This window comes from Lethenteron reissneri, chromosome 60, assembly GCF_015708825.2.
Source record: "Lethenteron reissneri isolate LAM-NWPU_2019-01 chromosome 60, ASM1570882v1, whole genome shotgun sequence".
Lineage (NCBI taxonomy): Eukaryota > Metazoa > Chordata > Hyperoartia > Petromyzontiformes > Petromyzontidae > Lethenteron > Lethenteron reissneri.
In genome coordinates this window covers 4,716,219-4,741,985 of record NC_083838.1, presented here as the reverse complement: position 1 = coordinate 4,741,985, position 25,767 = coordinate 4,716,219, and the positions used below count along the sequence as shown (strand labels likewise).

Genomic DNA, 25,767 nt, shown 5'->3' with positions numbered 1-25,767 from the left:
TGTCTCTCTCCTCGCGTCTCTCTCCCTCTGACTGACGGACTGAGTGGAGCGTGCATTTCAGGGAGCGGTGGGGTAGTGGTTTAGCGCGCGCACTGTGCACCCGGGCGACCGAGTTCGATTCCCTCTCACGGCCAACATCGGTGACGATCACCCGAGTCGGTCCTGGGCCTCCCACCTAGGTCGACTCGGCCTCAAATGTGGTGTGTAAAAACGCCGCCACTGGAGAAGACAAAGACGGTCTGGCGCAGTGCTGGCCACCCCCCCCCCTGGTGTACCGTGCCGATCTTCACAGGTGCTCGCTAACAGCCAACAGCTCCGCCTCTTATTACACGTTTTTTTATAACTCACTCTGCTGTTGTTGTGTATCCTCAAATCTTGTAACTCAATTTTAACCCACTTCCCAATGTGGTATCGACTGCAAACTTCGTATACTTGTCATGCTGATGACAATACTATATTCTATCATCAAAAATAAAAAATATTTGTAAACAATCTTTTTTTACACGCTTTCTATTAACTCACTCTGTCTGTTGTTGTCGTATCCTCAAATCTTGTAACTAAATTTTAACCAACTTCCCAATGCGGTATCGACTGCAAACTTGGTATACTTATGTCATACTGATGACAAACACTATTTCTATCATTAAAAATAAAAACAAATATTTTTAAACATTCTTTTTTACTGTTATGTTTCGGCTTGGGTCTAATTGTCCACGCTCAACTGACGTTGGCTGTAATCACCACGGTCCCACGTTGTGGCAAGCCTCAGGGCCACTTCCTGGAGTCGTGGAGTTCTTCCATTACTAGTACGGTACATTTCAATAAAGCGTGTTTTAAATACGTTTTTTTAAATGACTTTTTTCTGCATGGGTTTCCTCCAGGACGCTGTGGTAATCAGTCAAAACAAGATTCTATGTTCACCATTGAAACCTCCTTTGCCAGTAGCAAAATATGATGTTTTTTACCCTTTTATCTGGAAACAAAACTGACCCTTTTTTTGGCGTCATCTGGTCCAACACCATGTGAGACTAGGCTCTAAGAAAGCGTCTCGGGTGTGGACCAATCAATTTCAAGGACAGTGCATACATTATCAGAGTTGTTTTTGTTTGCATTCCGACCGCAGGTATTGTGGTCAATGCAAACATGACTCCTTGTAAAAAAAGGTGTCAATTTTGTTGCCAGATAAAAGGGTAAACAATCTATTATCAAGATTCTATGTTGTTCCAATCTGCTTCTGACTCTAAATGTCTTCCTGATGCAGTATTATACAAGGTGGTCCAAAAGTTAGGACACATAGGGTTGTTATACAGTTCTAGATTTGAAGCTTTCGTGACTGCAAGGATTCATATTCTTAGGTTTTTCGGTAAAGTCACGTAGGTAAAATATTAAAGTTAATAAAATAAAAATCACGACGTTTCGGAGGCAACACAAGCTTCCGTCTTCAGGTGGAACCGTCACAGCCACGACAAGTGATACAGCTATCGTGCCGTGACGGTTCCACCTGAAGACGGAAGCTTGTGTTGCCTCCGAAACGTCGTGATTTTTATTTTATTTCACTTTATTAATTAAAATTTTTACCGAAGTGACTTACCGAAAAAACCTAAGAATTTGTATACAGTGTTGGAAACTGGGTTGAAACCGATTCGGGTGGCGAGAACAACGCGATACAAACATTGGAAGGAAGGTCATGAACATGGAAGGTTCCAGTGTAGAGACTGAAAAGGCAGGTCAAGCAAGCGCATGAGAAGCTGTGAATCAGCTGATGGACTGTGGATTGGATTCAAGATGAGTTGAGACTAATTCCACTTCAGCTTGGACTAACCCCCCCCCCCCCCCCCCCCCCACTTGAGCTTGGACTAACCCCCCCACTTCAGCTTGGACTAACCGCCCGCGTCGTGCGTGGAGACGTCCTTCCGCTTGCGACGTGCAGGACTGCAGTACATCTTACCTGCTGCGTGACAACGGGGGGGAGAGAACAAACACTGGACGGTGCACGCCGCATGCACCACCCTCCTGTCCACAGTCATCGCGACAGACCCGGCTGGAAAACACTCGTCGTGAAAGTCCATCAGGCTGCTGGACACGTTACTTTATTTTACTTTCGACAGGAAGCGACAGACCCCCTTTGTTTTACCATATCAGTTATAGCAATTTTAACATTCCTCTAGGTAATGAGATATCAGTACAGCAAGCGGGTTCGCGATACCCGTTTCCAACAACCGCCGAGTGTTGTTACGCCCACAAGAGTCAAAAGTTTTTCTCCGGCACGCACTCCGGGTTTTCCTCCCAACGGAACGCTCGTTAAAATTCATCACTCCCAACACGGCGAGCGGATCTCCGAGTCCCCCGAGCCTCAGCTGTGCTTCATCGTCGGCCCCGGCTGGTGCAGGATGTATCGGCCGACCTGCCCGTCGCGCTCCAGCTCGACGCATTATGTCGTCGCGATGCATGCGCCGACGCAGAACCAGGTGGCGCCGGCCGTCCCGCCAGTAGCTCTTGCTGCGCAGGTTGTAGCGCGCGGCCACAAGGTGCACGCACTTGCGTTCGTCAAGCGTCAGCTCCGACGAGAAGGTGAGCTCGTCTTGCCGGGACGACACGGCGTACTCCCGGATCACCTCCTACACGCTGCGCGCCGTCACCGCGCTGCCCTGGCTCGTGCCGAGCCCCTCGCGCGCCATGCGCTGGTGCACGGTAATGGGTTCCGAGATCCCCTCGCGCCCGGCCGCGCCGATCCCGCCTCCCGTCCAACCCATCTTGCGCATCAGCTGGCTGCCCACGTTGTCCTCCGACAGACGCTCGCCGCCGCCGCGTCGCAGGATGTCGCGGCGCGACACCGTCGGCCCCTGGGCGACGTTGCCGGCGTTGCCGTTGGCCGTCGGCGTGATGGTGGGGCGGGTCTGGCGCAGGAATTCTAGGCCCTGCTCGGCCACGGTTTGCTTCACCGCCTTCTTGGGCCCCACGGCGCTGGTGACGAAATCGCCGCCGATGTAGAGCGAGCAGCACCAGTGGAACACGCCGCTCGAATCCATCTGCAGCGGCTCGAAGCGGAACTCTACGTCGGTGCGGTTGAACTGCGCCGAGTTGTTGAGCACGCACACGGGATTATCGGCGTTGTCCAACACCACGAACTCGCGCAGCGTCGATCCGCGTCCGTGCCACTGCCCGCCGCAGCGCTGCTGATGCATCGTCAATTGCTTCGGCGGCGCTGCCGCCGCCGGAACGTTCCGGCTCTTGGGAGCGGGGTCGCAGAAGGGGTCCGAGAGCGCCGGCGGCAGGTCCGGCCTGGCCGGCTCCGAGCGGTCGTTGAGGACGAGGTCGTGCATGGCGGCGTCGTGCTCGACCGAGCCGAAGCCCGGGTTGGCGCTGGGCGCGGCGCCGTTGTTGCCACCGCCGCCGCGCCGAAGCAAGACGCTGCTGCGGTGCCGCGTGACCTGCTGCACGTGCACCGAGTCGCGCAGGAAGAGGCTCAGCGCCCGCTGGGTGGCGCGGTCGCGGGCGCCGTTCTTGCTGCCTGAGTAGCCGGTGGCGAGGTAGATGAGGCGGCAGCGCAGCTCGCAGGCGTAGCCCTGGGTGGGCAGCTGACGGTCCTTGGGCAGGTCGGCGGGCGCCAGCCTCGACAGCTCCACGTACGTGTACTCGGGGTTGCAGCCCGACTCCTGCGCGGCGGCCGTGAAGAGCTTGCTGAAGTTGAGCTCGCTCCTGAAGCCGCCCTCCTCGTGCAGAATCCGCTTCACCACCTTTGGTCACGGGAACAAGGGCGAGGGATGAGCGAGCGTTAACCCTTGCCGCCTGCGATGCAGCCAAGAGGCCGCGAATCAGAGGTCGCAACCGGGTTCCCGATACCCGTACCCTACCCGATACCCGGCTACCCGTTCCCGGCTGGGTACGGGTACGGGTACCTGTTTGCGACCCTGGTGCGGCCGAGTACGGGTAGGCCGTGAGTCACCGGTGAGTAACCGTTTGTCACTCATTTCGGGTAGGGTACGGGTAGCGTACAGGTACCCGTACCCAGCCGGGTACGGGTACGGCCGGGTACGGGTACCCGTTTGCGACCCTGGTGCGACCGGGTACGGGTACGGGTAAGGAATCAAAACCTGTTTGCGACCTCTGCCGCGAATACGGTTCGGCATCGTGGTTCCACACAAAAAGGGGGCGATCGTCTCTAAAACATTGATGGTACCGCCTTCGTTTGCAGCGTCCGTCTTTTACGTTCCATCCCCGTTAGTCCGTTCACAGGTCGCCCTTGCGTACAATGCGGGGCGTTCGTCATAAATTTGACGTCAAATATTCAATAAGTTTTACTTCATCATGTGCAGGCAGACCTCGCTTAGTGCCGAAGATGCATTCATATTTACGTGTACGTGTGTGTATGTTGTGGGGAGCGGTTGTGCAGCGGTTAGCGCGCTGCGCTACCAACCCAGCGACCCAAGTTCGATTCCCACGCACGGCAAACACAGTGGCAATTATCTGAACCGGTCCTGGCTCACAGAGGTCGACTCAGCCTCAAATGAGTACCTGGGGCGGTGTTTAAACATCACCACTCGGGAGACAAAAGCAGCCAGGCGTGGTGCTGGCCACCCACCCCCTCGTGTGCCGTGCCGGCCTTCATAGGTGCTACTCGCTAACAGCACTTGCCCCAACAGTCTGGTCAGGCTATACGGGGGATCTTTAGTCTTTTTGTGTCTGTAGAACTTGTCGCACCGTACATAGCCAAACGTGCTAATCCGAGGTGAAGTGAGCGCCAATTGAAACAGGACTAAAAGGGTCATTATGGCATTGTATAATATTCGGGGATGTGTTTCCAAGAGCATTATTTGTTTCGTATGAGCAATGTATGCGGGCTTCATTGGGGTATCGGTAATGGAGCTAATAATACAGGTGATCAACATTATACTGGTAGGAACCTCCTGGTTACACCAGCCCACAGGGGATTATTGTGTCCGTCGTGCAGGGAGGGGCTGGGTGGGGAGGGGATGGTGGGGAGGAGCTGGGTGGGGAGGGTGGGAGGGGTGGGAAGGGGCTGGGTGGGGAGGGTGGGAGGGGTGGGGTGGGGCTGGGTGGGGAGGGGCTGGTCACCCCGTGGTGCCCTTATAAAACTCAACGTTTAACCTACTCACGCCGGCTTGTGCCCGCCCTCACAGTCGGCCTTAGTTGCGGAATACACCACGCCGCCGTTGACCCTGGCCACTGACCGAGCAACCCGACGTTCCTACCAGCTCCCTCCGCAGGAATGTGTTTTAATAAACAAACAGGGTAGGGAGGCCCTACCAGGAGTACAAGACTCCAGGCGATATAGTTCGGAGGGTCATTGATGTCTATTGTATCATTGTGCATTTCCCCCTAACGTGAAATTTTATAGTATGACCATGAACAATTTTCTACCACTACCAGTTTATTTGCTTTGCGACAAATGATGCATCCAATGTGTCTTCGTCGATACTGATATTATTCTAGTGGGCACGTCAACCTGTAACACCTAATTTCTGTACTTTTGGGAAAATAATCTCTCCACCATGACTGAAAGAGATGCCGCTCTAAAATCTCGCCACATACAAATCTGCAAGGAATAAAATGGACGTGTGTCATGAAGAGAGCAAAACTTGACTTTTCAAATCACATGTGCGGGATACTGGCACCCTGTCCCACTTGCCTTCTTTCATCCATGCGGGTTATGTTTGCGAGTGCTGTTTAATACAATTTCTGCAAATTTAAGTTCCACAAATAAGGGGTCTGTAGTTCTTGACCAAAAATGTTGGCTCTTGTTTTGTGATAACCAAAATGAAAGGGCCCCTCAGTAGTGGCAATTTTTTCCGAATAGGGAGTTCTCAAGCAAAACGTCCATATCCCGAAAACCCATTTTTCTCATCTTTGCTAAACAACGACAAGTTAAACAACAATTTCTTTTACATAAATCGGTTCACACCTCCCCCGTAGGATTTCCGCGGTGCAAGAACATTAATCACCTTGTGCAATCGTGTGAAGATAATCTGCCTCGGTTGAATCTTGATCTTGTCGAACGGCGACTGCGACTCCGCCTGCTGTTGCTTCGAAGGTTGTGACAGGAGCGGCTGTTTCACCACCGGTGCCGCCTTCACCGGCGCCGCCCTCACCGGCGCCACCGGTGGTGCCGGCGACGTCACCGCCACCGCGTTCCAGCTGTCCTGAGTGGGGTCCCCCAAGGAGTCGGTGAGTGCCGGCAGCACGTCCGTTCTGGGCGGCTCCGCGCGGTCGTTGAGGACGAGGTCGTGCATGACCGAGTCGTCTTCGGCGGAGCCGAGCCCCGGGTTTGCGCCGTTTTTTGCCGCGGTGAAGCAAGACGCTGCTGCGGCGCCGCACAAACTGCTGCACGTACACCGAGTCGTGCAGAAAGAGGCTCAGCGCGCGCTGGGTGGCGCGGTCGCGAGCGCCGTTCTTGCCGACCCAAAAGCCGGTTGCCAGGTAGACGTGGCTGCAGCGCAGCTCGCAGGCGTAGCCCTGGGTGGATAGATGTTGCCCCGCGGGCAGATCGGCCGGCGCCAGCCTCGACATCTCCACGTACGTGTACTCGGGGTTGCAGCGCGAAGCCTGCGTGGCGGCCGTCAGGAGCTTGCTGAAGTTGAGATCATTCCTGAAGCCGCCCTCCTTTTTCAGCATCAGCGTCACCACCTTTGCGTCCGAAGGGGATTGGGGGCAAGGGTTACCATTTACATTTTACACGTTTCCCGTCAAGATTTCAATTGTAAATACATTTCGATTTAAAGCTTTCGTGACTGCAGGGATTCATCTTCTTGGTTCTTTCGGTAAAGTCGTGAGAATTATTTTATTATGTTGTATTTTTATTATTTATTATTTCCATTCTAAGTGACTTTACCGAAAGAACCAAGAAGATGTAAATATATTGTTTTCCTCTTCTTGGACTTTTCGGTAAAGTCACGTAGAAGGGAAGTAATAAAAGAATAAAAATAAACAATAAAATAATTCTCACGACGTTTCGGCCACAACGCAAGCAGCCGTCCTCAGATGAAGAACAGGTCAGGGTTGCGATTTCCGCATGGAAAATGCGGAAGGAGGGTTCAAATTTTCCCGCATTTTTGCTACTCCTATGACCGCGCGCTTTTAACAACACGTTAATGCGTTCTATTGGAAAGGATACATGCAAGGCCCAGCATCACGTAGGGCTTTGAGTTACTGATTGGAATGAATATATGATTTCCGCATTTCCGCACAAGAACCACATACTTTATTCAAATGCGGAGCCGTGATTACGAGCACATGTACATGATGTATCCTTTCCAATAGAACGCATTAACGTGTTGTTAAAAGCGCGCGGTCATAGGAGTAGTCTTTCCACCGTTTGCGGTTGACTTTAGCAAAAATGCGGGAAAATTTAAACCCTCCTTCCGCATTTTCCATGCGGAAATCGCAACCCTGGAACAGGTCCGTCGAGGCGACAGAGTCTGACTCTGTCGCCTTTATTTTTATTATTTTATTACTTCCCTTCTACGTGACTTTACCGAAAGAACCAAGAAGATGAATCCCTGCAGTCACGAAAGCTTTAAATCGAAATAAAATAATTCTCACGACGTTTCGGCCACAACGCAAGCAGCCGTCCTCAGGTGGAGAACAGGTCTGTCGAGAAGACAGAGTCTGTGGCTGAAACGTCGTGAGAATGATTTTATTATGTTGTATTTTTATTATTTTATTATTTCCCTTCTACGTGACTTTATCGAAAGAACCAAGAAGATGAATCCCTGCAGTCACGAAAGCTTTACATCGAAATATTGTTTTCCGACACGCTCAATCGACGATGCGTGCGTTGCGAGTGCAGGAATTCACGGTGGCAGCTCCTCTGAAAGGGAAGATGAGTTCACACCCTAGGAGCGGTGCCACAGCAGAATCTACCCTCCGTCACCAACCTCCTTACTGGCAAAGCCCCCCAATCGAAACCCCCTTCGCTGGGGTCCCTCTCCTGGAAAAAGCCCCAAGCAAGGTCCCCTTCGTAGGGTTCATCCCTCCTGGGAAGCAACAGAGCCCCAATCTGGCGCATCCATGAGGCCTGTGGCTGACCCTCCTGGCCTCCTCATCCAGCCCACAAGGTTTTCTAAGCGTATTCTTAGGTTTTTTTTCGGTAAAGGCACGTAGATAAAAAATTAATAAAAGTAAAATAATTAAATATATCGTGCTGTGACGGTTCCACCTGAAGACGGAAGCTTGTGTTGCCTCCGAAACGTCGTGATTTTTATTTTACTTTTATTTTACTTTTATTAATTTTAATTTTTTTACCTACGTGACTTTACCGAAAAAACCTAAGAATATGAATCCTTGCAGTCACGAAAGCTTCAAATCTAGAATTTCTAAGCGTAGATAACCTAGCCAAAAAAAATAGTCACATGGACAAAGTGCCATAGCAGGCATTCCCACATCATGCAGGTGACATACCTCATCTGTCTATGGGCGAGACACAAAATCATCCAGTCGGTACCCAAGTTGAGAGAGAAACCTGGTAAACAATGGAGTTCAGCTGGGCACCCAGTGATTTCCTGAACGTCCGCATCTAGGCTCTATAGAGCAAAGCAGAAACGCAATAAAACACACAGCTTCGTTCTAGATTTTAAGTTTTCATGACTGCAAGGATCCATACTCTTTGTTTTTTCGGTAAAGTCACGTACGTGAAAAAAAATTATAAAGAGAAAAAAACAACTTAATTTAGTTGTTTTTCTATTTTATTTTTTTTCACCGACGTGACTTTACCGAATAAACCAAAGAGTACACAGCTTCGTCCTTCTCCCGCATCATTCTTGCTGGTGCCACTGCCACCACCACCACAGACAAAAACATTCCCAGCAGTCGGGATTGCCGGATGGGATTACTCCAGAATTCACTGGGAAGAAACCAGAGGTACTTCTACCACAATTCAGAGCACTCGCAGTTCACGAATAAGAGGCCAGTCATCAGATAAACAACCTTTGCCGGAATTCGACTAGGTTGCTGGCACTCCCAGGGCGTGGCGTCCTGACGCGCCGAATCGATCGCCTTCTTCAGATCAACGTGGGCTGCAAGCAGCTTTCTCCCACAACTCCCAAAAGGCACTCAACAAGGACACACAAGTGCTAGCGCCACGGTGGCGAGATGTTAACTACCTCGCCTGGTGTGCAGGAGGTCGTGGGTTCGATCCCGACCCTGACACTCCCTGTGGTCGAGTGGAGTATTTGGCTGCTATAAATTGCCACATGATGATAAGCCACTTTTTTCAGCTATCATTTGTGGCCAGGTCGCTTCTGAAAAAGAGCTATGTAGCTCAGTGGGTCTTACCTGGTAACATATAGTTTAGTTTAATGTAGCGAGGCTTCGGTCCTAACACTTCAAGTTATGGACCAAAGCCAGACTGTTTGGGCAGCTGAATTAACAGATGATCGCAGACCCCTGCCAGATGCACATATGGCAAAAGCTTGCAAGGCACTGTGAGCACAATAACACAGTGGTATTTGTACAAGTTTATGCTGGTCATCCTTGCTCAACGGAATGGTTATCATTTCAGAACAGCTGGAATGATACTAGACTGCCCAATTGCTCACGGGATTAATATAAACCTATCCACCAGAGGTCGCAAACGGGTTTTGATTCCTTACCCGTACCCGGCCGCACTAGGGTCGCAAACGGGTACCCGTACCCGGCCGTACCCGTACCCTACCCGTACCCGGCCGGGTACGGGTAGGGTACGGGTATCGGGTACCCGATTGCGACCTCTGGGATGAAGCCATGTGGCAGGCGCGAGTGGGTTGATTCTAGGAACTTGAATTGTGAGAAGAGACAAGACGTTGGGAAATGAGTGACAAACGGTTACTCACCAGTGACTCAAGGCCTACCCGTACCCGGCCGCACCAGGGTCGCAAACGGGTACCTGTACCGTACCCGGCCGGGTACGGATAGCCGAGTATCGGGTAGGGTACGGGTATCGGGTACCCGATTGCGACCTCTGCTATCCACTACCTATCGGGAGTTACAGAAGAGATGCCTCAATCAACACAATGAACCTGGCATCTTGGAGCCAAGACTGAGGACTCTCAAACTCTACCTAACCCATTATCACCACCTTTAACTGTATACACCCATTTTTTATTCTTGTGCAACATCATAACTCCATTCTGTGCTGCCACAAACGAAATTATTTGCCTATCGGCCTCTAATTAGCTTTCCAATCCAATATTTTCCATATTTTCCAAATTAAACAGATGCTGCGAAATAAAAATAGTCTGGAAAACCAGAAGGCCAATGGAACAAAAAAAACACATTTGATTTATAAATGGAGGCACAGAACAGAGTTCTGTATAAATACATTGAACTACCAATTCGTTTAAAATTTAAACCAAGGTTAAACATGTAAAACAATTGACAACTCCCGTCCATCCCGCATTTGAAAGGTAGTTACCTTGTGTAGCCGTGTGAAGATCGCCTGCTTCCCCGCGATTATGCTGCTACTGAACGGCGACTGCCGCAGATTCACAGCTTGCTGCTGCGGCTCCTGTTTCACAGCTTGTTGCTTCTGCTGCTGCTGCTTCAGAGTTTGCTGCAGCTGCTGCGGCTCCTGCTTCACAGCTTGTTGCTGCTGCTGCTTCAAAGCTTGCTGCAGCTGCTGTTGCTCCTGGTCCAGAGGTTGCTGCTGCGGCTCCTGTTTCACAGCTTGTTGCTGCGGCTGCTGCTTCAAAGCTTGCTGCAGCTGCTGCTGCTGCTGCTTCAGAGCTTGCAGATGCAGTGCTTGCTGCTGCTTCAGAGCCTGCTGTTGCTGTTGCTGCTTCAGAGCCTGCTGCTGCTGCTGCTGCAACAAACTGAGCGACAGCGGCAGAGCGGGCCCTCTGCTGCCGCCTGGCCTCGGTTGCTGCATTCTGGGCGATGTCCCGGTGGTGCCGGCTGGCTTGAAGCGCTGGCGATAGTCGGCTTGCAGCTGGGCTGCGTAGTCCGACAGCGTCGACGACTTTTGGACTGTGGCCTGCTCGCTCCCTGCTGCAGCCGATGGTTTCGGAGGCGAAGCAGCAGACGTCGTTCCATGCTGCTTCTGTTGATGCAGCTGCGGCGGCTGTTGCTGCGGCTGCGTCTGGCCTTGGGTGACGGCGCCTTGTAAGATGGACACGAGGAGCCCCACTCCCGACGGGTCGGTGCGCAACTGAGTCTCCACCATCTTCTCGAATTGCGCGCGGAGACGCTCCTCAGCTTGCGCCTGCGATGGTCAGAATGCAACTCTTGTTACATCTTAGCCGTGGGACAATATCAAAACGGGTACCAGCTGCAGTTCGACAATTGCATTCCCCTGCCACTGCTGGTGGAACGGCCACCACGAGAGGGAGCTCGACAGCACGTCAAGAAGGTACCGGGTCGTCCTCTACTTACGATGGAGATGCGTTATGACGACCCCATCGTAAGTCGAAAATATCGCAAGTCGAAGATGGCCTAGCCTACCCAGGAGTCTTAAAGAATGGTGATATTTGAGGAAACAGAGTACCGTACAGTACCGTACTGTATAAACTATATACTGTATGTATTTATTAATTACAATACAGTAAAACCTTGGATTGCGAGCACAATTCGTTCAGGAAACGTGTGTTCGTAATCCAAAGCACTCGTGTATCAAAGCGAATTTCCCCGTAAGAAATCATGGAAACTCAAATGATTCGTTCCACAACCCAAAAATACTGTGTTCATACAAAAATTATGAATACAACATACCTTTTTCTATTTTTATTACTTAAATGTAATATAAAGTAAATCAAATTTATTAACTAAATTTAATCGTGGCTGGTGTGAGGGAGACGAGAGAGAGGAGAGGAGGGTTATTGTGGAGGACGACTTTCACTTGCAGTACAGTTACTAAAGAACAGTCACTACACTTGGACACAAAATAAAACAATGCTTTACCCACACACACACACACGTGGTCACAACACTATAGTAAACAGTATACGCTCGCACGGATGTTGACTCTACGAGTGAGGCACGCCGACTGAGACCGAGCATCGGAGACGATTACCCACAATCCCGCAGCGAGAGAGAGAGAAGAACCATTGGCTCAGTTGTGATCACGTGACGCTCGGCAAAGCGTATTTACTGTACGTACTGCAGTGCTCGTATTGCAAGACATCGCTCGTTTATCAAATTAATATTTACGTACATTTTTTGCTCGTCTTGCAAAACACTCACAGACCAAGTTACTCGCAATCCAAGGTTTTACCGTACTGTATTGCACAGTAAAATGTGAAGTAAAAAAAAAACCAGGGCAAATTCTTAGCCTACCTATAGGAACTGCAATTTAATAGAAAGTTTCTTCAGGAAACAATCCTATCTGCTATAAAAAACTTTTAACGTGCATTGAACGTATCGTATCGTGGTAACCCTAAAATGAAATCGCTAAAGCTACGTATCACACATGCATTGAATGTATCGTTCGCCGCTGCGTTTGCCTGCCGCGCGAAATGTAAAATATTTTACAATTTTGTCGTATCACTATCGCCATCGTAAGATCGAAATATCGTACGTCGGACCATCGTAACTCGGGGACTACCTGTATTCTATCATACTCCTCTTGGCAGAGGTGGGAGAACCCACACTTGACCCCACGCTCATGACCTTCCGATTGTGGTTGTACCCATCTACACCGCTCGGTCAGGCGATGGGAAACCTGCGGCTCCTGTGCCTCCTATGTGGCTCTTTAAGAGCCGCTTGGCGACGTTATTTATTCAGGGACGCGCCCCGTCTCGTATTCACATTGCGGCTCTTGAATTATTGAGTTTTCTTGTTTACCGAATTTTATAAACAAATATATGGCTCTTCTTGTTATTTTGGTTTGCTGAGCGTTGCGTTTAGGTGGACAGGGGGGCTGAGGGATTCAAGAAACTCTCCCAATGCTTCGACAGTGACGCCGGTAGATCGAATCAACCTGTGACCTCCGGATTGCAAGTCCAGTGCGCTATCACCCCATAGCAGCATCCCACTTAATAAGGCGGATGTGTAAGTACTCAGGGTGGTGCAGGTTGCACTGTGCTGATGAAATGACCAGTCCACCGTTTGCTTGATTACAGTGTTCATGGAACCACAATGGTACAAAAGCCCCCGCCAAAGTCTGAGGACCCAAATATTGCCATTTTATTTTCACGCGCTGAGACACGACCCTTGGATTTACATTTTACTTTAGTTTATTTCTAGGTCGTGACATAAAAAAAACTAGATGGCAGCACGGTCAGTGGGTGTTTAAACTCATACATATGGACCTCTGAGTGTTATAATCAGATTTATATTCTTAGGTTTTTTCGGTAAAGTCACGTAGGTAAAAAAGAATTCAAATTAATAAAAGGAGGCAACACAAGCTTCCGTCTTCAGGTGGAACCGTCACAGCACGATTGCTGCTGTATCAAGTGAGAGAAATTCCAAGAAAACAGTCCTTGTATATATACTGGTTGAGGGTGAGAGGAGCCAAGGTAGGCCCTGGATATTATTTTTGTGAGGTTCGGTGCGGCTGAAGCACGCTGTTATAATCAGGTTTCTCCGACGCCGAAACATCGAAAATGCTCATCAGAAATGGCGAAACAGCACAACGCAGAAGACTGCTTAAAAATCTGTCTTTTGAGACCGAGGCTTTCCTGGATAATTAATATTATTACGATGAACGTACGCAGGTGGCACCAACCTGATTTTCTGCCGCAGCCTTGTTTCCCGTGCCACTCTGATGCACCTGCAGCTGTGCCTGCACCATCGCCTGCAGGTGCTCCTGCAGCTGGTTCTCCAGCTGAGATCGCAGATCGCTCGTGGAATTAACCGACGACTGCTGAGCTCCCACACCTCCGACACTTCCTCCAACGCCTCCACCTCCAGCGCCTCCAGAATTTCCTCCAAAACCGTCGCCAACATTGCCTACCCCAGGTTTACATCCACCGTCGTCACCGACGTTGTTGGAAGGCCCGGCACCGGCGGGCTTCTGCGAACGGACAAACTGAATGGGCTCGAAGCGCGGCCGATACGTCGCTTGCGGCGCCGCGGTGGATTTCTCGCCGTCGGTGCCGGCACCGCCGGTGGCCGACTCGACCGATGCCAACCTCGCTCTTTTTTCCGACGTGGCCGAGTCGCTTGGCTCCGAGTTGCTGCCGCCGCCGCCAGATGCCGGTTCTTCGGCTGTAGCGGTGACAGAGAGCGCAACGGCGGCAATGCGCGAGTATTCCATTTGACACTATGGGAACCTCATTTGCCAGTAAAAATATGATAATTGGTTTTTTACCCTTCTATCTGGCAACAAAACTGACACCTTTTTACAAGGAGTCATGTTTGCATAGACCACAATACCTGCGGTCGTAATACAAACAAGTTATGTTCTTTTGTTTGTATTATGACTGCAGGTATTGCGGTCTATGCAAACATGACTCCTTGTAAAAAGGTGTCAGTTTTGTTGCCAGATAGAAGGGTAAAAAAACAATTATCATATTCCATTTGAATCGCGTCACCGCACCGTTTGCCACGATGTGAACGCTTTCAGAAAATTGTTGTTTAAGATGCTGGGATAAAGAGATAGGACTCACCGGGTCGTTTAAGCGCGGAGATAGGCTGACCGAGAACATTGAACTTAGGGCGTTGGTCAACTTCAATTCCCTTCGCCATCTCAGTCACCTTCTTCATCAGCTCCGACTTGTATCTGACATCATCATCATCAGCAGAAACATTGCTTTTGTTACTAGTAGGAACCACCTGGTTCCACCAGCCCACAGGGGATTATTGTGTCCGTCCGTCCATCGTGCATCCAAAAATGGGAGGGGTGGGGCTGGGTGGAGAGGGGAGGGTGGGGAGGGGCTGGGTGGGGAGGGTGAGGCTGGGTGGGGGGTGGGAGGGGTGTGGCTGGGTGGGGAGGGGCTGCTCACCCCGTGGTGCCCTTATAAAACTCAACGTTTAACCTACTCACGCCGGCTTGTGCCCGCCCTCACAGTCGGCCATATTTGCGGAATACACCACGCCGCCGTTGACCCTGCAGGCCATTGACCGAGCAACCCAACGTTCCTACCAGCTCCCTCCGCAGGAATGTGTTATCATCATCATCAGCGGCAGCATCAGTATTAATTTAAACAGCACGGCTCTAACATCTCAAGAAACGTGCCGACTGCTCACGCAACCTACTTAGTAGTGTGCGAATCACAGTTTGGGAGCTGATGGCTTAAGACATTTGAACAAAGTACCATCCACGTGAATATTCTCTGCTCACAAATTTTCTTTAAAGCAAGTGGTGGAGAACATTTTCCTTTCACGCGCTTTTGCGTTACGAAAAAGTTGAGTGCTCAAAAATTAGAAATACAGTGTTGCCGAGTGATAAATAAAATGTTCCCCATTAGTACCCAGTGTGGCTAAGATGCTTAAAGTGACGGATAAATATTGCTTGCAGGCTGTTTCAAAGTGGGAGGCCTCACATGGCTACAGGCCGTATGAAATTAAGTTGCATACCATAACTGACCCATGAACCAGAGGCAGCCCACACCTGACAAATGCTCGCGTAACTCGAAGGATGGGTTCACACCGACGTTAGCGTAAAATGTGTCCGCAACACCACAGTGGAACTTAACGTTAAAGCCACTTGGTATGTCGCATGATGAGTTTTTAACGATTGGCTCCATCCACTCACTCGGCTGCACCCCAATTGGCTGCCGATTCAAACCACGCGAAAGAGTTCTACCGACGTTTCCTGCTGCCGCCCTTACTGGACATCTGCGACAAAAAGCCTCACAGCTCAGTCGAAATTAAGATTCTGATTAAAGATTCTGATACTCAGAAAGGAGTTACAACCCAGAACCGATCTTCCAAAAAGCCAGATTTCAACTGCAAGTCGCTCCAAGCCTGGGGCTTGTCATTCAGACTCTCTGTCTCCTCGACAGACTTGTTCTCCACCTGAGGACGACTACTTGCGTTGTGGCCGAAACATCGTGAGAATTATTTAGTTTTATTTTTATTATTTTATTATTTCCATTCTACGTGACTTTACCGAAAGAACCAAGAAGATGAATCCCTGCAGTCACGAAAGCTTTAAATAGAAATTTAATTATATTGTATTTTTATTATTTTATTATTTCCATTCTACGTGACTTTACCGAAAGAACCAAGAAGATGAATCCCTGCAGTCATGAAAGCTTTAAATAGAAATTTTATTATATTTTATTATGTTTTCTTTTATTATTTCCATTCTACGTGACTTTACCGAAAGAACCAAGAAGATGAATCCCTGCAGTCACGAAAGCTTTAAATCGAAATGCAAGACATGACACAAGAACCCTGACCGCACCTGCACCCCAGGAAGATGTGGTTGACCCAAACCATGGAGAGGGAGATGAGCCGATCCAGATCGTCCCCGCGGAATCGCTCGAGGTTCTGAGCCAGGAATCGCCGTCGCGCCTGCCATTCCTTGACGCTCTCTTGGGGGAGTTGCAGCGAGTCGAGCAGAGCGCTGTCTTCCTCACCGTCTTGCTCACCATCCGGCTCGCCGACTCGCTCAAGGTCTTGCTTGCCATCCCGCTCGCCCGCCATCGTGGGAGGGTGAACCTGTCTTTCTGTGTCTTCACATCACCACCGTCATCATCACTTAGTACTTGTTATCGCACCGCGAAATGAATTAAGAAGCGCAGTTCAACCGAGCACTTGCACATAGATGGCGCACATAACATATCGCTTGTAACGAATATTATTGAATTAGTTATATTGTAAGTAGCAGTATGCGCGTTGTTTGTGTGTACGTATGTTGAACTTCTTTCGCACAGTACGTAGCTAACCGTGAAAATCGGAGGTACGGGGGGGGGGGGGGGAAGGACCACAAACTAAACACAAATTCTGTTTTAAAGAAACGAGTATTCAGTCTAATTGGAGTTTGCATTTTCTCCCTGTAGCTTTTGATCCGGGTCCTCCAGTTTTTCCCTCCACATGTACAATAAACATCGCCCGTTTGGAGTATTTGGCTGCTATACATTTCCACATGATAAGCCACTTCGTGTCATTTGTGGCCATGTCGCTTCTGAAAGAGGGCTACACTATACAGCTCAATGGGCCTTAACTGGTAAAATAAATAATAGTAGCAGTCTCAACGGGTTCCTACCTGGTTGAAATTTATGAATGACTGACACACACACACTGCTTCATGATACCCTATCTATAATACACATAAAATCAAATCATTCAAAGATTTATGCAGGAAAGTCGCTCCTGTACTCTATACTAGTGACTTAGTGAACGTCTTATAAAAGTTATATACACACACAATAACAGATGTTATCTCTTTTATAACAACAGTTTAACATTGCAACAGCGAATGTTGAACAAGTTCTACGCTGCATAACCAACACAGCCAATGTTTCGATTTAAAGCTTTCGTGACTGCAGGGATTCATCTTCTTGGTTCTTTCGGTAAAGTCACGTAGAAGGGAAATAATAGAGTCATAAAAGAAAACATAATAAAATAATTCTCACGACGTTTCGGCCACAACGCAAGCAGCCGTCCTCAGGTGGAGAACAGGTCTGTCGAGAAGAGAGAGTCTGACATTTACCGAAAGAACCAAGAAGATGAATCCCTGCAGTCACGAAAGCTTTAAATCGAAACATTAGCTGTGTTGGTTATGCAGCGTAGAACTTGGTTCAACATTTGCTGTTGCAATGTTAAATTTCAGACTCTGTCCTCTCGACAGACCTGTTCTCCACCTGAGGACGGCTGCTTGCGTTGTGGCCGAAACGTCGTGAGAATTATTTTATTATGTTTTCTTTTATGACTCTATTATTTCCATTCTACGTGACTTTACCGAAAGAACCAAGAAGATGAATCCCATATGTTATCGCACTGTAAAACGGCACTGTACGTCAACAGACCTCTTGGGCAATCCAACTCCTGACTGTTTAAAGTTAACCGACCATACTTCACCACCCTGGTCAGTCCGTGTTGATGAAATCGGAGAGGGGAGGGATGATAGAGAGAGAGATAGAGAGAGAAAGAACGCAATTCGTAGACAATTTTAGTTACAATTCTGTGCAAATTGTTAAGCCGGCAGGCGTTTGAAGGCCCCCCCGTGAGAGACGGCGGCTACTTTCTTTTGACAGCTACGACGACGAAACGCGCTGTACACTCGCACGGAAAGCCTCCCGGTTTAACAAGTGTCGCCTCGGCAAGGCAAGCGTCTAGAACGTCGGCAATTTGCGTTAGAAGCCTCGGCGCGGCCTTCAAAGCCGAGCCACCCGCACCGCATGTGCCGCATTACAATTCAAACGCCGCGGCAATTTATTAAATTAGCGGCAAAACCTCACAAACGCGCGAAGTTAATGGCTACAGCAATGACGATTTCAAATAAAATAAACCCTTGCAATGGTTGGGTAATAGGCCGCTTAGATGAAGCATTGCACGGGCCTAGGCCGTAGCGGCCTACCGCTATCCTACATTAAATAATTAATTTAAACTGAATCTCCTCACCTCAGGCGAACGAGCGCCTTAAGATCTCCATGTCGTCGTTTGACGTGAGGATGTCGGCAACAACGAGGATGTTCTGTTCGTAACAAAAATGTAAACGGTGAGTGTTAGGTAGCAAAAATTGTGTAAAGTTTTTTACAAAACGGCTTCTCGAAAAAACGCCGCCGCCTGTAACCGCCGAGCGAACTGGCAAAAAACGAAATGGCGCCGGCTCGAAGCCGCCTTGCTAATCGATCGCCGATCGATCGCGGTCGATCGCGTCTCTCTGTGGCTCGATTAGTATGGTCTATATTCTTAGTTTTTTTTTAAATCCTTTATATTAAGTTCACTTGCTTGCGTGCTTGCTTGCTTGCTTAGGACCGTGCAAATCTTTCGGTCGTTTTTTAACCCACTTCCCGTGATCCAATCGAGCTGACATTTTGCACACAGACTCGTTGTGCGAGACAATTAATGTTCGTGAAAAAAAATTCTCAAAATTTGACACTTTTTAGGCAAAAAAAAATATTTTACATATATTCAAATAGAACTAATTAATGGCTTTGGCTGAACGTCAGAGTGTAAGAGCCCAGAGCGTAACCCCTCCACAGGCCGTGGCGGAGTAGCGCAGTTGGTAGCGCCCTCGCTTCCCATGCCAAAGGTCGCGGGATCGATCCCTGCGTCCTCCACAGGTGAATATATTTTTAAATCCTTTATATTAAGTTCGCTGCCACGCATATAAAGGATTTATAGTGAAAAACTTTGTTTTTACGGGTTATACTTATTTAAATCCTTTATATTAAGTTCACTTGCTTGCTTGCTTAGGACCGTGCAAATCTTTCGGTCGTTTTTTAACCCACTTCCCGTGATCCAATCGAGCTGAAATTTTGCACACAGACTCGTTGTGCGAGACAATTAATGTTCGTGAATTTTTTTTCCAAAATTATACACTTTTTAGGGAAAACAAATTAAATATTTAATTACCAATTGCTTAATACTGCAGACAATCATCTGACCCATAGGTGGCAGCCATCTCAAGCCAGAGGACGAGAGGACTCTAGCCGCCACGCATATAAAGGATTTATAGTGAAAAACTTTGCTTTTACGGGTTAATTTTTTTTCGGTAAAGTCACGTAGGTAAAACATTAAAATGAATAAAAAATAAAATAAAAATCACGACGTTGACGGTTCCACCTGAAGACGGAAGCTTGTGTTGCCTCCGAAACGTCGTGATTTTTATATTTATTTTATTTGACTTTTATAAATTTTTATTTTTTTACCTACGTGACTTTACCGAAAAAACCTAAGAATATGAATCCTTGCAGTCACGAAAGCTTCAAATCTAGAATTAGTGTGGTTTAGTCGGTGGGGTGGGGTGATGGAGAGGTGGGGTGGGGTGATGGAGGGGGGGGTGATGGAGAGGTGGGGTGGGGTGATGGAGGGGGGGGGGTGATGGTGGGGGGGGTGGGGTGATGGAGGGGGGGGGGTGATGGAGGGGGGGTGTGTCAGGTTGCGTGCTCCTGATTGGTTGGCGACGCGGGCACGTGTCCCGGGTGGGAGGAGCCTTCTGGTAATTCGGACAAATCTCCTGACGATATATTAGCCGTAATACAAGTTCAATTTCATGTATTAGGTAATAGCTCTGGTGAGCCATTCGGCTCTTGAATCGGGTGCAACCGCAACAAACAAAAAACATGAACAAAAAAACATCTTAAAGTGAATATGTGACTAAGTGCAAACAGAAAATTCAAGAAAAAACAGCTAAATATTGCAGGAAAAAATCACCGTACACCAACGCTGTGTGCAAAAATCCCAGTGGGATGCAAGTCAAACAACAACAACCACAAGACAACTTAGATTAAGGCCATCAGTCTAACTCTGTATTACAACAAACAAACATGGCCAAACCAATACACTTTTCGAAATCACCAAAATAAAGCCATGAAAGCAATTAAACAGTGATCAGACAATATTGATTTGAAGCTTTCGTTACTGCAGGAATCGATACTCTTTGGTTCTTTCGGTAAAGTCACGTAGGTAGAAAAATAATAGATCACGACGTTTCGATCGCAACGCAAGCAATTGTCATCAGGTGGGACAACAGTTCAACACGTGACCTTTCGCGACCAATAGCATCCCAAACTACAGGTTGTTTTTTTGTGGTTAGATCGCGTAAATATATGGATGTGTCGTTAAACCCGCCAAAATGATAATACTCCGACTGATGCTCCTGCTGCTGTTGTGGAGTGACTCATGCAGCCAGCTATGGCTGCAGGGTTTTGGTAGTACATGTTGTTAATGTCATTTATTGTGAAAATTCCGTCACAGTTCCTATGATCACTGTTTCATTGCTTTCATGGCTTTATTTTGGTGATTTCGAAAAGTGTATTGGTTTAGCCATATTTGTTGTAGTACGGGGTTTGACTGATGGCCTTAATCTAAGTTGTCTTGTGGTTGTTGCTGTTTGACTTGCATCCCACTGGGATTTTTGCACACAGTGTTGGTGTACGGTGATTTTTCTGCAATATGTTGCTGTCTTTTCTTGGATTTTCTGTTTGCACTCAGTTACATATTCACTACAAGATGTTTTCTTGTTCATGTTTTAGTTTTTTGTTTGTTGCGGTTGCACCCGATTCAAGAGCCGAATGGCTCACAGAGCTACACCTAATACATGAACTTGAACTTGAACCACCCGACACAGCTAATTAGTAAGGTTTATCACATAAACAGAACGTGGCCAATTCGTTACTAGTACAGCACACCGGTGTGTTGGAGAGCCAATCCACAACATTTACAATCTGAGTGCCGTGACGTTTCGCCGGTAATCACAACTAGCTTCATCAGGCTACAGCCAGATTTGTGGAGAAGTCCTCTTGTTTACTTCCGTAACATTGTAAAGGGTTCATCTTCTTGGTTATTTCGGTAAAGACACGTAGAAGGGAAGTAATAAAATAATAAAAATAAAACATAATAAAAATAAAACATAATAAAATAATTCTCACGACGTTTCGGCCACAACGCAAGCAGCCGTCCTCAGGTGAAAACCAGGTCTGCCGGGGAGACAGCGTCTGAATGAAACAGCACACAGACGCTGTCTCCCCGACAGACCTGGTTTTCACCTGAGGATGGCTGCTTGCGTTGTGGCCGAAACGTCGTGAGAATTATTTTATTATATTTTATTTTGTATTATTTTATTAAATTCATTCTACGTGACTTTACCGAAAGAACCAAGAAGATGAATCCCTGCAGTCACGAAAGCTTTAAATCGAAATTGTAAAGGGTTTTTTGGGGGGATACGTATAAATGTTGTCAGTTTAACACGGAGGCTTTCTCGATCAATGTTGTCCATAATTCGTTACTAGTTGTTTTGGGTTAGATCGTGTAAATATAAGTGTGTCGTTAACCCGCCACCACCCGACACAGCCAAATTGGTCAAGGTTTGTCACGTCAACAAAACGTGCAGATCAGTTACTTACTTCAGCAGTAAAACCCACTGCTTCACAATTCTGGAAAATCACCTAATGATGTTATCCACATCATTAGGTGATTTTTTTGGGGTAAAATATAAATGCGTCAATTTAACACGTAGGCTTTCGCGAACAATATTATCCATGATTCGTGACTAGTTCAGGAACGAATTATGAATACGTAGTTCATCACACGGGTGTGCTGACTATAGTGGAGTCATGGGCCACTTTATATATACCCCTTCTCTACCCCTATCACTACCCCTATCACTACCCCTATCACTACCCCTATCACCACCCATACCCCCCTTTCCTACCCCTATCACTACCCCTATCACTACCCTTATCACTACCCCTATCACCACCCATACCCCCCTTTCCTACCCCTATCACTACCTCTATCACTACCCCTTCTCTACCCCTATCACTACCCCTTCTCTACCCCTATCACTACCCCTATCACTACCCCTTCTCTACCCCTATCACTACCCCTATCACTACCCCATCACTACCCCTATCACTACCCCTTCTCTACCCCTATCACTACCCCTATCACTACCCCTATCACTACCCCTATCACTACCCCTATCACTACCCCCTTCACTACCCCTATCACTACCCCTATCACTACCCCTATCACTACCCCTATCACTACCCCTATCACTACCCCTTCTCTACCCCTATCACCACCCCTATCACTACCCCTATCACTACCCCTATCACTACCCCTATCACCACCCATACCCCCCTTTCCTACCCCTATCACTACCCCTATCACTACCCCTTCTCTACCCCTATCACCACCCCTATCACTACCCCTATCACTACCCCTATCACCACCCATACCCCTTCCACTACCTCTTCCACTACCCCTATCACTACCCCTTCTCTACCCCTTCTCTACCCCTATCACTACCCCTATCACCACCCATACCCCCCTTTCCTACCCCTATCACTACCCCTATCACTACCCCTTCTCTACCCCTATCACTACCCCTATCACTACCCCTTCTCTACCCCTATCACTACCCCTATCACTACCAATACCCCTTCCACTACCCCTATCACCACCCCTACCCTTCTCTACCCCTATCACTACCCCTATCACTACCCCTATCACTACCCTTATCACCAGCCCTACCCCTTCCCTACCCCTCTCACTACCCCTATCACCACCCCTACCAATACCCCTACCCCTTTCACAACCCTTATCACCACCCCTACCCCTTTCCTACCCCTCTCACTACCCCTATCACCACCCCTACCAATACCCCTACCCCTTTCACAACCCTTATCACCACCCCTACCCCTTTCCTACCCCTCTCACTACCCCTATCACCACCCCTTACCAATACCCCTACCCCTTTCACAACCCTTATCACCACCCCTACCCCTTTCCTACCCCTCTCACTACCCCTATCACCACCCCTACCAATACCCCTACCCCTTTCACAACCCTTATCACCACCCCTACCCCTTTCCTACCCCTCTCACTACCCCTATCACCACCCTTACCAATACCCCTACCGCTTTCACAACCCTTATCACCACCCCTACCCCTTCCCTACCCCTCTCACTACCCCTATCACCACCCCTACCAATACCCCTACCCCTTTCACAACCCTTATCACCACCCCTACCCCTTCCCTACCCCTCTCACTACCCCTATCACCACCCTTACTAATACCCCTACCCCTTTCACAACCCTTATCACCACCCCTACCCCTTTCCTACCCCTCTCACTACCCCTATCACCACCCCTACCAATACCCCTACCCCTTTCACAACCCTTATCACCACCCCTACCCCTTTCCTACCACTCTCACTACCCCTTTCACTAACGCTCACCCTACCCACAACCCCTCCTTAAACTCTCCCGCCTGTACTCCTGTCACCATAACTACACCCCAACTTTGACCAATAACCCCGCTCTTTATCGCAACCGCTATCATCCCATAATTGTTGCGAAACGCCTTGGATGAACGCACTCTCTATAGATACACATCTACATTGGGTAATATTCGCCCTCTCATGTTGATGTCCTTTATTTAATCAGTGTGAGCTCTGTTTAACATTCATTATTCACACGTGTCAATGTCGCCCCTTTATTTTGACGCCCCTCAATTTTAATCACGCGAGAGCACTTTGGGGTTCGCTTTTACATCTTGTATTTAACTAAGGCGAGCGAGAGCCAAATGAATTGGCCTTGAGAGCAATGGCCTGTATATTTAACCCGATTGGAGTGCATTGAGATGCAGCGTCTCTTGCGATGTCCTCTGTACACCCAGGACTTTCAAATACTTTTGGTGAGGTCACACATTCGTTTTCTTGGTTCTTTCGGAAAAGTAACGTAGAAGGGAAATAATAAAATAATAAAAATAAAACATAATAAAATAATTCTCACGACGTTTCGCCCACAACGCAAGCAGCCGTCTTCAGGTGGAGAACAGGTCTGTCAAGTAGACTCTGTCTAGACCAGGGGTCGGCAACCAAAATAACAAGAAGAGCCATTTCTTTCCAATTCGGTACAAAATTCAGTATTTCAAGAGCCGCAATGCATCTGAGTACATCGTACTCATCGTCAAGAAGCAGCCCGTAAAGAGCCGCATGCGGCTCCGGAGCCGTAGGTTGCCGACCCCTGGTCTAGACTCTGTCTACTTGACAGACCTGTTCTCCACCTGAAGACGGCTGCTTGCGTTGTGGCCGAAACGTCGTGAGAATTATTTTATTATGTTTTATTATTTTATTATTTTCCTTCTACGTGGCTTTACCGAAAGAACCAAGAAGATGAATCCCTGCAGTCACGAAAGCTTTACATCGAAATTTCACACATTCGTTGACAACTAATTCTGACTGCGCTTCGACTGCATGCTTATACCGTGCATTCACAACTACTTACAAGTAAACCCGTAAAAACAAAGTTTTTCCCTATAAATCCTTTATATGCGTGGCGGCTAGAGTCCTCTCGTCCGTTGGCTTGAGATGGCTGCCACCTATGGGTCAGATGATTGCAATGCACCATTAAGCAATTGGTAATTAAATATAATATTTTAGTCCTAAAAAGTGTAAAATTTTGGAAAAAAATTTTCACTAACATTAATTGTCACGCACAACGAGTCTGTGTGGAAAATGTCAGCTCGATTGGATCACGGGAAGTGGGTTAAAAAACGACCGAAAGATTTGCACGTTCGTAAGCAAGCAAGCACGCAAGCAAGCAAGCAAGCGAACTTAATATAAAGGATTTCAAAAAGACGAGGCGACAAGGGCGCTAAAATTAGCGTTGCTGCCAGGATGCTCGCAGGAGTGGATAGATTGGGACGATCCGGTGGCGATGTTAACTACCTCGCCTGGAGGTCGTGGGTTTGATCCCGACCCCAACGTCTGTATATTTGGGGTCGACTTTTTATCTCTCTCTCTCTCTCTCTCTTCCCCCGTGGTCACGTGGATTTTTCTCCAGGTCCTCCGGGTTTTCCTCCGCATTTAGAAACATGCGTTCAACGTATTTGGCTGCTATAAATTCTGACGTGATAAGCCACTTTGTTGCGCTGGTCAGGACGCTTCTGAAAAGACCTATATGGCTCAGTGGGCCTTACCTGGTAAAATAACATGTTGAGATAGTGGGTCCTTTGAGAGTGGTAGGCTGCACACGTGGCTATGGGCCATATGAATTCATGGACCATGCATTCCCAAAACTATCTTAAAGGTTACCAGTAGTGTAAGCAATTTGATAAGGCAGGTGGCACAAACACATTCCTGCGGAGGGAGCTGGTAGGAACGTTGGGTTGCTCGGTCAATGGCCTGCAGGGTCAACGGCGGCGTGGTGTATTCCGCAAATATGGCCGACTGTGAGGGCGGGCACAAGCCGGCGTGAGTAGGTTAAACGTTG

General features: G+C 48.3%; 1 protein-coding gene and 1 pseudogene across 1 annotated transcript in view; both read right to left on the bottom strand.

The window, feature by feature from the left end:
* Positions 1 to 2,027, bottom strand: part of LOC133357851 (uncharacterized) — a 13,790-nt gene extending 11,763 nt beyond the window's left edge. The window contains exon 1 of the mRNA XM_061575995.1: positions 2,010 to 2,027. Coding sequence (XP_061431979.1) covers positions 2,010 to 2,027 — 18 coding nt within the window. The remainder of the gene's footprint in view (positions 1 to 2,009) is intronic.
* A 28-nt stretch (positions 2,028 to 2,055) lies between these two features.
* On the bottom strand, positions 2,056 to 18,647 carry LOC133358039 (uncharacterized; annotated as a pseudogene).
* Between the last annotated feature and the right edge of the window lie 7,120 nt (positions 18,648 to 25,767).